Source organism: Cucurbita pepo, chromosome LG01 (assembly GCF_002806865.2).
Source record: "Cucurbita pepo subsp. pepo cultivar mu-cu-16 chromosome LG01, ASM280686v2, whole genome shotgun sequence".
In the NCBI taxonomy this organism is placed as follows: domain Eukaryota; kingdom Viridiplantae; phylum Streptophyta; class Magnoliopsida; order Cucurbitales; family Cucurbitaceae; genus Cucurbita; species Cucurbita pepo.
Genome location: NC_036638.1, coordinates 969,985 through 981,806, shown reverse-complemented (window position 1 = coordinate 981,806; position 11,822 = coordinate 969,985). Strand labels below are relative to the sequence as shown.

The 11,822-nt window shown below is 36.1% G+C and overlaps 1 protein-coding gene across 1 annotated transcript; it reads right to left on the bottom strand.

Moving 5' to 3' along the window:
- Positions 1-8,863: 8,863 nt before the first annotated feature.
- Positions 8,864-10,870, bottom strand: LOC111778474 (probable E3 ubiquitin-protein ligase RHC2A). The gene has a single exon (XM_023658332.1). It carries the CDS (start codon positions 10,463-10,465, stop codon positions 9,296-9,298), a length of 1,170 nt encoding a protein of 389 aa, XP_023514100.1. The 5' UTR covers positions 10,466-10,870; the 3' UTR covers positions 8,864-9,295.
- Positions 10,871-11,822: the final 952 nt, after the last annotated feature.

Sequence of the window (11,822 nt, the reverse complement as noted above, 5' to 3'; positions counted from 1 at the left end):
TTCTTACAGTTTCTTTAGCTTCGATTTTTTTAACTCTGATGGGGATGAATGTGATGGCCTTTTAGTTGAATTCTTTTCTATTCGAGAATCTCGTGTGCTTAGACTTTGACCCATTTTTGCCTGATTATACCAATGGGATTAATGAAATTAGTTGGGTTGGTAATATTTTAGATCAGTTTAAGGCTTAGGTTAGTTTTACAACTACACATGGGATCATGTGCTTTTGTTTTTGGGCAGCCAGAGAGAGAAAGGTTTGACTTGACCAAATTTAGAATAAAATCCTCGTTTGTATTAATCTGAAGTTAAATTAACACCATAGCTTTGCAACATTTTCTCATTAAAAATAGTGTTGTCCATGTCATGCATATGCAAAATCTACTGATTTAGCTTATTTTATTCTTGTTGACATTCATATACAGTATAGAGAAAAATGTTAGGCGTCGTTTATAATATAAAATATAGTAATAAGAACAAAAGACCAGGATTCTTTTTATTTTTTAAATACAACTTTATATTATAAACGAAATAAAACTTTTCACCCACACAGTTAACAAAAATGTAAAGAACAAACAAAAAAGATGTAAACGAGAGGGGACTTGAATGCATTCTTACGAGCGGTGTGCTAGCGAGGATCTTGGGCCCCTAAGGAGGGTGGATTATAAGATCCCACGTTGGTTGAAGAGGAGAATGAAGCATTCCTTATAAGGATGTGAAAACTTCTTCCTAATAGACCCGTTTTAGAAAACTTGAGGGAAATCCTGAAAGGAAAGCCCACCGAGGACAATATCTACTATCGGTGGACTCTTGAGCCGTTACACTTAATAACACATGACCCGTGTTCTGTTTTATCCAAAATCATCAACTTTTTTCGTCCAATCCCAAGAAATAAATCAAGTATTTTCTTTTTGCATCCTCATGTATTCTTATTCATTAGTTAACTGATTAAGGTAGGAATTTGATCTGAACAATCCAAAAGAAAACAGAGTTCTTCAACAACTGAAGGAATCTCAAGCTCAAAAGTTAAGAGAGCATCTTGAATTCTATATAGAAAACATGAATATGACAAGATTTGCAATAAGACTCACATCAGAAATCCCTAATGGAATCAAAACATTTTCCAAAGATTATAAAATTAAACAAACCCAATTGGCTCAAGCCTTCAATAAACCCATAATGATTGCGCTTTTAGTTCTTTAACTATTTAGTTGCTTTTAGGTCTTCATGCAGACAATGAGCCAAAAGCATACGTTTTTTTTCCCTTCCTGCTTGCTGCAAGCGTTTTTCTTTGCAGCTGGAAATTTTCGAATTGCTAGTCAAAGATTCCTCGCTCATCCAATGAGCAAAAAAAGGGGATCAGAAAGCAAAGAGAGAGCTACTGATCATTTTCATGCTTACTTCCTTTTTCTTTTATTTTAATCATGTAATCATTTTCATCTTTTTTTACTCTGTCATTATGTAAGAAATTAATGTCTGCTGTTGTCATGACATATATAATCGTGTCTTAGTATATAATTTCTTCAAAGTGTAATAGTTTTTTAGTTGTCCTTTTTTGTTTTTGTTTTAAAGAACACATTTTAATGTTGATAAAATGATTTCAAAGTATTTTCTAAACTGTTTTTCTCGACTTTCATTTTTGCATTTTTATTATGCATTTTCAATACATGGAGGCATTCTCCCTCCTTCATCATGGTTGCATGAAGGAGGGAGAATGCCTCTACATCCTGACAAGCTTGGTCATTTTGATATCTAGTTATAAATTTACGATCCATATGAGATATCGTTTAATATGGTTGTTTGAGATGTGGGTCGTAGAAGTCTGATATTTTTATAGCTTATAATATTAGCGAGCTCATATTTTGACAAACAAACTAGGTGAGCCTTTTTGTTCAAGTTTTATAGATCCAAAACAAATCTTTGCATTTTGGTAGTTTAAAAATTGAGAATCAATGTCAACCAGCTCTAAGGTCACGCCATATAGCATGGCAACTTGGACGAATCCCACATAGGATTATCAATCTGTGTCATAACCCTCTTATTATATGGATGAAATATGGATTCCTCAGACTCACAAACATTGTTTTCTCATAGTTGGGTATGAATCTGTCATGTAATATAGCAACTTAGATGATGTGTGCAGTGATGAAAAGGAGCATTCATGGATACAAAAGATACAGATATGGGAAGGACGAGAATGAGAGTGAAGCAGAGAGATTGCAAATGGGAATAAGTTGCTTAGAGTAGAGACCAAAAAGACTTGACATATCACATCAGGGGGTTGTGTGTGTTTGTTGAATATCAAAAAAAGAAGTGAAGAATCATGATGGGCGAATCCTCAGGCTCAGGCTCATACCCCCTCTCTATGTGATTCACCACTTGTACAAAAAAGGCTCAAAATGCCAAAATCTTTTACGATTCATCATTCAAACCTCTGATATGTCACTCTTCATCAATTCCCCCCTTTACTTTTCTAATTCTGGTTGATCTTTAGCCCCCACCATGCCTACCTGACCTCACCAATCCCCTCCTTCTCTTTCTCTCTTACTTACTGTCAAACCCCACCTCTTTTTATTTCCAACTTCTCTCCTAAAAACTTCACTTGGGATTGCCAAAAGATTTGTGGACATCTTTCAGATCTCTCTGTCTCTCTCTGTCTGTCTTGGTGTGGAAAAGTTTTAGGGTTCTTTAGCTTATTTGGGTCTTTGGATTTGAGGGTGTTCCAAAAGAATGGAACAAATTTGTTTAATCTGTTGTGTGAAATAAACAGGTGGGAGTGTTAAAGGGATATTTCCCAATCCCCCACATACCTCAGCTTGGTAAAATCAGTTGATTTGAATTGTCAATTTCCATTTTCAATGTATAGTCAAAATTAGTATGTGAGATGTAAGTTAGCTTCCTAATGATTGAAAATCTTGGTAAATATATTGTGGTTTAAATGTCATTTTCTTTTTAGTTTGGAAAAGAAAAAACTAAAAGCCTCAAGGATGGTTGGCCTTATAAAAGTATGCTTCATCTAAGGTGGTTCTAGCTCCATTCAAAGTTTATATAATGTAAGATCTCAGATTAATTGGAGAGGAGAAAAAAACCTTCCTTATAAGAGTGTGAAAACCTCTCCCTAGAAGTTGCGTTTTAAAACGTGAGGCTGACGGCGATATGTAACATGTTAAAGCGGACAATATCTACTAGCGATGAATTTAGGTTGTTACAATTGGTATCAGAGCCAGATACCGAATAGTGTGCCAATGAAAACGTTGACCTTGAAGGGGGTGGACTGGAAGATCTAACATTGGTTAGAGAGGAAAACAAAACATTTTTTACAAGGACATAGAAATCTCTCCTCTTAGTAGATAATATCTATTAGCGGCGGTAGTTAATAGCGCTAGAGAGATAAAAGAAGTGGATCCAATATTTGGTTTGGATAAATTAGGTTGAAGTTTAAAAAATTCCACCTCTTAAGTTTAAATACAAACTCACGAGACCCAAACAATGCAAAATCTTGAATCTAAAATGATTCCAGTTTCAAACTAATAAATGAAGGCAGCAAAAGAATTACCCTGGACAGCTGGCATTGAAGTAAAAAACGGTAAAAAGAGCCCATTTTTATAATCCCCAGAATTCCGTTTTACAGTGGTTAAATTAGTAGACCTCCATGACGTGTGGGTTATTGCTCGAATTAGATTCTTTATTTTAAAAAAATATATACATATAATTCATAAAAAAAAAAAAAAAAAAAATATATGATATTATAATGGCGTATCTCTGAAAGAAAAAACAGGTGTGTGAAGTGATATCCACTGCCACGGCCTTTTCTTGAACCTCTTTTAGGGCCTCTTTTCCCCTTATAAATACCATCGGAGCTTCCCTCTAAGCCTTAATAATCCTCTTCGACCTTCCATCTTCCCCAAAGCTCCAACCTTTCCCCAACCCCACTTCACATTTCACTCTTAAAGGGCTTACCTTTCTTCCGCCGCCCTTTTCCATGGAGGAGAAATGGAAGCTGCCCAAGAAGGAGGCTCCCACGAGAACCCGATCATCTTCTTCTTCCTGTCCTCTGATGAGACATTCTTCTGAGAGGAGGCGTTCTTTTACCAGAAAATGTGCCAAATTGGTAAAAGAACAAAGGGCTCGATTTTACATCATGAGGCGCTGTGTTGCCATGCTCATCTGTTGGCATAACTACAGCGATTCATGAGATCCCCTGTTTAGAGAAAGATCAGAAAGTCAGAATCAGATGATTTGGGTTTTGTTTTGGTTTGGTTTGTTTTGATTTGGTTGAAAATGCAATATGCTCTATCAAACCCAGATGGGATTTTGCAGAAGTATTGCAAATCCGGATCTTAGAGAGATTAGAGAGAGATTTTTATATACTTGTAAATAGTTATATATATATATATGATGTAGTCCTGGAATCTCTGATGAGTTTAAATTTTGTTTCTTTTTTGAATCTGATGGGTGAGATTTGTAGGGTTCGTTCTTATTAACAAGCATTCATCTTTGTAACTTCCATTGTTTTTGTCTAAATCAAATGCAACTTCTTCTTCATCCTTATATATCTCTCTGGATTCTTTGGGTTTTGGGTTATTCTCTGAGTTTCCTTCTCTCTCTATGATTTTAGAGAGAGAGAGAGAGAGAGAGAGAGAGAGAGAGAGTGTGTGTGTGTGTGTGTGTGTGTGTGTGTGTGTTGGTTGAATCACACCAAAACAAGGGCAGCTAAGGTACCTGAAGCTGAAGAGGGATGTGTTTGTGGGTTTCAATGAGATGGCAAAAAGAAAAAGAGTGTTGGATAAGAGTTAAATTAAAGGTAAGCAAGGAAAAACAGGCTTTTGCAGTGATTAAAGCTGTGTAAGAACTTAATTAGGTTGAAGATAGAGAGAAATGAAGTGTTGGGTAATGGGTATTAGTTAAATTTAATGAAGCTCAAAGGGAAGCAAGGAAGAACAGGGTTTGCAGTGATTAAAGTTGTGGAAGAGATTCATTAGAGCTCCAATTTAGAGAGAAGAAAAAGTGTGTTGGATCTCTGTTAAATTTAATGAAACTCAAAGCGCAGAGCAGAGCAAGGAAAACACACAGGCTTTGCGGTGATTAAAGTTATGTAATTAAATCATTTGGACTTGGATTGGATTAGATCAGATCAGATCATAAGCAAATTTCTGCAGTCAAAACAGCAAAAGGCAAAGGGGGAAAGGGAGCTTCAATTAAGCTTTTGACAAAATAGCTTGAGAAGTAAATAGAGCCTGGAGGACACACTTACCCATTGTACCTCTCCTAATTTACACCCACATTTGTTCCCTCCTATAGCCCTCTAAACCCATTTCCTTTTTCCTTCTCTAAAACCATCTTACTTCTTCTCAAACAGAATTAAGAACTTCAAGCAGTTAATCTTTGATCTTCCCGAGTTTAGGGTAGCTAGGCGTACTCTGGAGTTCCATACGAGTTCCATACAAGATAACATTTAATCAGTTTGAGTATAATTCAAGTAGCTAAGACATTATATCATTGACCAATAGATCAGAAATTTGAGCCACCAAAGTGAAAAAAAGAAACAACTAAATTCATCTATGTCTACGTGTATCTTACTTTACATCTATGTTACATACATGAATGAACGGATACAATATCCAAATGAGAGCATTTTTAAGAATAGAAATAGTTTTTTTTTTTTTAATTGTAAGTTAGGAGTTTAATGAGAGGCAGAGTGTAGGGACATAATAAGGGAGGGTAAGAATGAATTATCATCTGAGAGATTCTTCAGGAAAGTACAAAAGAAAAAAATAAAGTGGGATTGGTCATTATTTTGGTGACCTTCATACTTCTAATTTCTCTATTCTCACTTAAACTATTTTCTCACCCTTTCCTTTTAAGATAGATTATGATTTTCGTAACACTTAATTACTCATATACATTATCGTTATCATAATTGAATCGGTCTTATTCTTTGTTCCTGACAAATTGAAAAGATGAAAAAGAATAGTCATAGGAGGTTGAATTAACAGTCTATATATGTATTCGTATTGGCTCCGAGTTTATTTTTCGAGTTGAAAATTTGAATTTTTATCCAATATTTGTAGTCGTCTAGATTCATATTAAAAATTCAACCATAGACAAAGATATTTAAACTAAAAAATTAATTAAAAGTATACATAAAAATGAACAAAAATGCATACTCTTTATTTTTTTGAAGAAAAAAGAGAAGAAAAAGAGGTGGGTTTTGTAGTGAATTTAGAGTAGTCAATATCATTCCCAATGCCATTAACGAAGAGGTTAAAGAGAAAATTATTGCCACTTCTTTTTAACACTTTAATTACTCCAAAGTCAAGTAACAAAATCTACTTTTTACTCGACATTGTCATATTTTTTACCCCTCAATCCAACCAAAATTTTGACCCAAAAAGGAACTTTAATGTGCTAATAAATAATTGCAATTTTCCCTTGGCGTGCCTAAGTAGGACCAACCTTAAAAACAAATAGTGCATTTTTCTTTATTTAGTTTTTTTAAATTTCAATTTTAGGGTGTGCTTGACTCAATCATTGAATTAGAAAAAGTTTGGAAATACATTATAACCTATAAACCCCTAACCCACTTTTGTGTTTATTCAAAAGCCTATCGCACCATCTTTAAATCTATGAAAATGAGTTTAGCTGTCACTAAGTTTCGAGATGAAATTATATGTTAGTGATCTATATTGGATAATCTTCGAGTCACCTCTTGTTTCAAAAATTAGATTTAAATATCTTTATAATTTGAAAATATTTGTTGGACTGTTTCGTTGGATAAACCCGAAAAAAAGGTTAAGAAAAAATCGAAAAGTATTGAAAAGTCTCGATCATAATATTTTTTCACTTTAATTAGCGTTAATCGAAGTGGCCTCCACATTGTGGTTGCCCTCTCTTAAATTCTTAATGTGCAATTAAACATTATAAATCATATTAGCCTTTCAAATAATTGGTAAAAAAATAAAGGATAAAAAAATTCATTTTTTTTAAATTCAATATTAAATGTTAAAATTCTTATTTGGTGTCTCTTAGCTTATTTAACATTAAACAAAAAAACAAAAAACAAAAAAAAAATCACTATTTCAACAGCTTCAAAATTTTATTTTTATTTTATAAAAAATAATTTTATGTTACTATTAAAAAATAGTGTCTTTCTCCTTTTGTACAAAATTTTGGTATAAAAATAATAGGACAATCTAGCTTGGTAGGTCAATCCTATTATGAAATTAAATAATAATAATAATATTATAAATAAATAATAAATAAGAAAAATTATGAATCTATTTAAAAAGATTTGAATATAACTGAATGAATTAATATAATAAAAAGTGAAAATAGAATTAAAATGAAAAGTTGGGGAAAGCAATAATTAGTATTAATTGAGAATCTGATGTAATAATTCGGTAGTGATTCCATTTTAGAGACCTTTTATTTAAGCCTTCCTTGTCACTCAAATTCCTGGGCCCCCCACCAACTTTCACAATTTTTTCTTCTTTTTTAAAAAAATAATAATAGAAAAATAGAAAATCCAAGATCTCCATTCACATGGGCCCACTCCGGGCCCTATCAAATCTAATCCTAATAAAGGCCTATGGGCTTTCCCCCCATACAAGTGGCCCATTATGGGCCCATCTCGGAACTTGAACCACCAATTTTGTTTCTTCTCTTTTTTAACGCCGTTTTTTCCGACCGTTTTTTCCGACCGTTACCATCAGGATCGGCATGCTGCTCGCTTTCGAATCGAGATTTTAAAGACGTTACGTGGCGGAAACTTGTTAGGATTGTCAGATTTGGCGGCCCTTCACACGTGGACCAATTAGCAGAGAGCACGTATTATACTTCGCTTTGCTGGCGGTCAACTCCTGATCCACGTGCCTGGTTTTTTTTATTTTTTTTATTTTTTATTATCAACCTTTTACGCATAAAAATGTTTGAATCTCAATTGATTAGCGTACCTTTAGATTATGAAGGTTGAAATGTTTGAATTCCAGAAGCTCCTTCATCCGCTCATCAACTCACCTGGTTATTCATGATCACGAACATCTCACTTGCGAACCTGCCAACACAAAACCCTCCACAAATGACATAACACATTCATTCTAACATACAGTGCATAACAGACAACTGACTACGGGAAACCTCCCAATTTAAACTGCAGTTCAATACCATGGTGGTCATGTAACACGAAAAATTACCGTGAGATCACAGTCTGTTCGGTAGTGGACTTGGACTGCTACACATGGTATCAAGGCTAGCCTCGAAGGGGTAGATACCAGACAATATGGCAGCAAGGAGGCTAGCCCCAAAGGAGGTACACATGAGACGGTGTGCCAACAAGGACGCTAGGGTTGACACGAGGCGGTGAGTGCCAGCAAGAGAGGTTGAGCCTCGAAAGGAGGTGGACACGAGGCAATGTGCTAGGAAGAATGCTGGACCTTGAAAGAGTTGGATTGGGAGATCCCACATCAATTGGAGAAGAAAACAAGTGTCAGCAAGAACGTTGGGTTCTAAAGGAGGTGGATTGTGAGATCCCATATTGATTGGAGAGGAGAACAAAACATTGTGTATAAGTGTGTGGAAACGTCTCTCCAGCCAAAGCGTTTTAATAAACTTGAGGGAAAACCTGAAAGAAAACGCCTAAAAGACAATATCTACGAGGTGTGAGCTTGAGCTGCTACAGTTACAAAAGATACATAAAGAGCCGTGAACACCAAGTTAAATACAAACACGCACTCTGCAATTTATTTCTAAGCATATACACGATTAGAGGCATAAGATGTGCGTTATTGAAGCAAGGAACCAAGTTGTTGATGGAACAGAGCTCACATATTGTTTTAAGATCAGGGAGGGAGGAATGATATTAAGAAAAATCTGAGCCTAATAGCATATTTAAGTAATAGTAGTAAAATAGTTGATGATAGATATTATGATAAATATGATACGAAGTTGCTGCAGGTACTCACTCACTCACTCACTCACTCTATACCTCCATCTCTGAAACTGGTTGTTTCTTCTTTTCTTCTAACACAGACTATATATTAACCCATCACCCACCCACCTTGCTCCTACAAACAACAACCCCTTCATCATACTCTTTTTTCCTTCTCTTTTCCACCTTCAGCAACACTGCTGGCTGCATTTATTACCCGCTTTTCTATCCCAATATCCCAAAACGCAAAAATTCTTCTGCTTTTTGTATTTTTTTTTGTATTTTTTTTTGTTTTTAATGGAACTGCCTCCTCCATTCAACTTTTGCTATTTACAGCAATAAATAAGGCTGCCTCTCAACCTTCCAATCCCCAAATCACCAGCTGATTGTCCCGCTGTTAACCTCCATAGACCATGTCCGCCGTTGCCTTGGCTCTGTGTTCATCTGCGGGAGTGGTCTACTACTACTACTCCTTGAAGGACCAGAATCAGGGCTGGAACTTGAAGTATATGCCGCAGACGACCTCATTGGTTGTTGCTGCCTGAAACATCCAAACATATTGCGAACAAAGCGCCTCCACCCGCCTCCTTCCCTCCCTCTCCCGCGTCTCGATCCAATTGATACCCTTCTAGGAACGCCGCCATTTGTAAAAGCACCATCCACCTCGGTGTACACAACAGGGAGCTCTCTCTCCCCACCTCTCCTCCCCCCATGGAACCGCCCTACCGCAAACCCCCCACCTGGGAGCCTCCATATGGTTAACCCCCCATTCTCATCCACATTTGAGGTAATCGAACCCCCATTCACGCCAATTTCAGCAGCATCCAAAGAGTCTGGGTTATCCGAAGGCAGTTCGTGGCGACATACCGGACAGGAATTTCGAATTGAAAGCCAAGGTAGAATGCAATCAGAATGGTAGATGTGCGTGCAGGGCATCTCCCGTGCTTCGTTTCCCAATTCGAATGCCTCTTTACAAACAGCACAGTGCGACTCAGTTTCCAAATGATTTTCACAGATTCGAATAGTGGGCATTGACTCAATCGCAGATTTGGACGCTGGTGGGGTTTCAAATTGCCCAATGCTGTTCATTTCAATCTGAGAAAGTTGCTCCAGAAGCCTATCAAACCCTGACCCTAACAAAAACTCCGACATACTCGGAGGCAGAGGTCTCAGGCCAGAACCAGTACCATCATCGTAATAAAGCTCGAACCGACGACTTTCTCCACCTTCACTTCCATCAGGCGGCCCACGAAGAACTATGACAGGATTAAACGGCGATCGATCCCCTCCATTCCTTCGAGGTCTCCGAATCGCAGATCCCAAATTCTGCCCCGAATTCGACCGATGACCAATCATATACATCGCCGACGCTGGAAACCTCCTCCGCGGCGCCGTTTCCATATTCCGCAAGCTCAATGGATGATCAATTTGTTCAACGAACCCACTATTACAATCAGGGCACACAACAGATTCCTGATTCGAAGCCCTAACAAATCGACTGCATCGATAACACCAGTAGGACGACGCCGCCGCCATCGACGACATCAACGAAATTCAATCGAATCGAATCGAATCCAATCCAATCAATCACCAACTCCCCAAATCGAAGAATCCCACCAGAACCAGAAAACAACCCAGAAAACAAAACAAAACAAAACAAAACAAAACAAAACCCCCCCACGATCAAAATGTGTATCTCGAAACTAAAAAAGCAACAAGAAAAACACGAAAGTAGTGTGAAATTGATTTGGAAGAGTGTAAATTGGGGAAATGGGGGATTGGATCAAATAACCTAGAAATAGTGGGGCCAATGAAACTGGGACGGAAAGGTTTGAGAGAGCGAGAGACAAGTGGTGGTTCGGCTTTGAAAGGAGGCCGAGCATTTGATTTTGCAAATTTTCGTAAAGAAAAGAGGAACTCAGTTGAATCTGATTATAAAAAAAATTTAATTATTTTTAAAAATAATAATCCAACGATAAGACCGCGTCAGCCCCGTTTTCCAGTTTCAAATACGTGGCCTATTCCTGATGCTTCATTTCAAACGCCGTTTATTCCATCTCTACTTCGCCAACTTCTCAACAGCCTTTGTTTCTTCCATTTTTATCTATTTATTTTATAATTCTGTTCTATTTTTAATAACAATAAATAAATAATAAATATAAAATATATTTATATGTTTATCAGGAAAACCCATAAATGGTTGCTTTGCTTATGAATTTCTATAATTTCCACCATTTTTCTTATTTTAGAAAAAATAATAACCAAAAAAATTGTTTTTCTTTTGCCATTTTAGTTTATCATCATTTTAAGAAATATAAAATATTTTATTTACTATTCAACACGACTCGTGCTCCGCTCACACCGTTATACACTCTATACATTGATGGTAACTAACCGTAGGTAGATACATTATTATTATTGGTCCAAGTGGCGGAAATTATCGAATTAAGTAATAGAGAAGCAAACCGAGTTAATACCTTACACGGGTTTGAGAGATACTTGTCGTTACTATCTTTTTTATCGATTTGTAGTTTAATGCAAATGTTTGGTGCAACGTGTACATTGTTACGAGATGTAGGTTTATTATAACGCTTTAAAAATCTTATGAAATTAAAATAATAAAATTAAATAGAAAAAAAAATATATTTGTATTTAGTTCCTTAGTCGATCACTCCCCAATTTAACACAAACACTTGTAGTTATTACAGTGCTTGTCGCCACAAATTCGGATCTGTCTTTCTTACACTCTGACTCCAACGTGGCATTTCCATCATTTTTTTAATTCATTTTCTATTTTAATAAAATTTATCATTTAAACTTTAAATAATATATATAATTTTTTTTCCCGACCATTTTTCAAACATATTGGTCTTTTTTTTTTTTTTTTTTTTTTTTTTTTTTT

Coding starts and splice junctions, on each gene's coding strand:
- LOC111778474 (XM_023658332.1), bottom strand. CDS start 10,465: ATGTCGTCGATGGCGGCGGCGTCGTCCTACTGGTGTTATCGATGCAGT.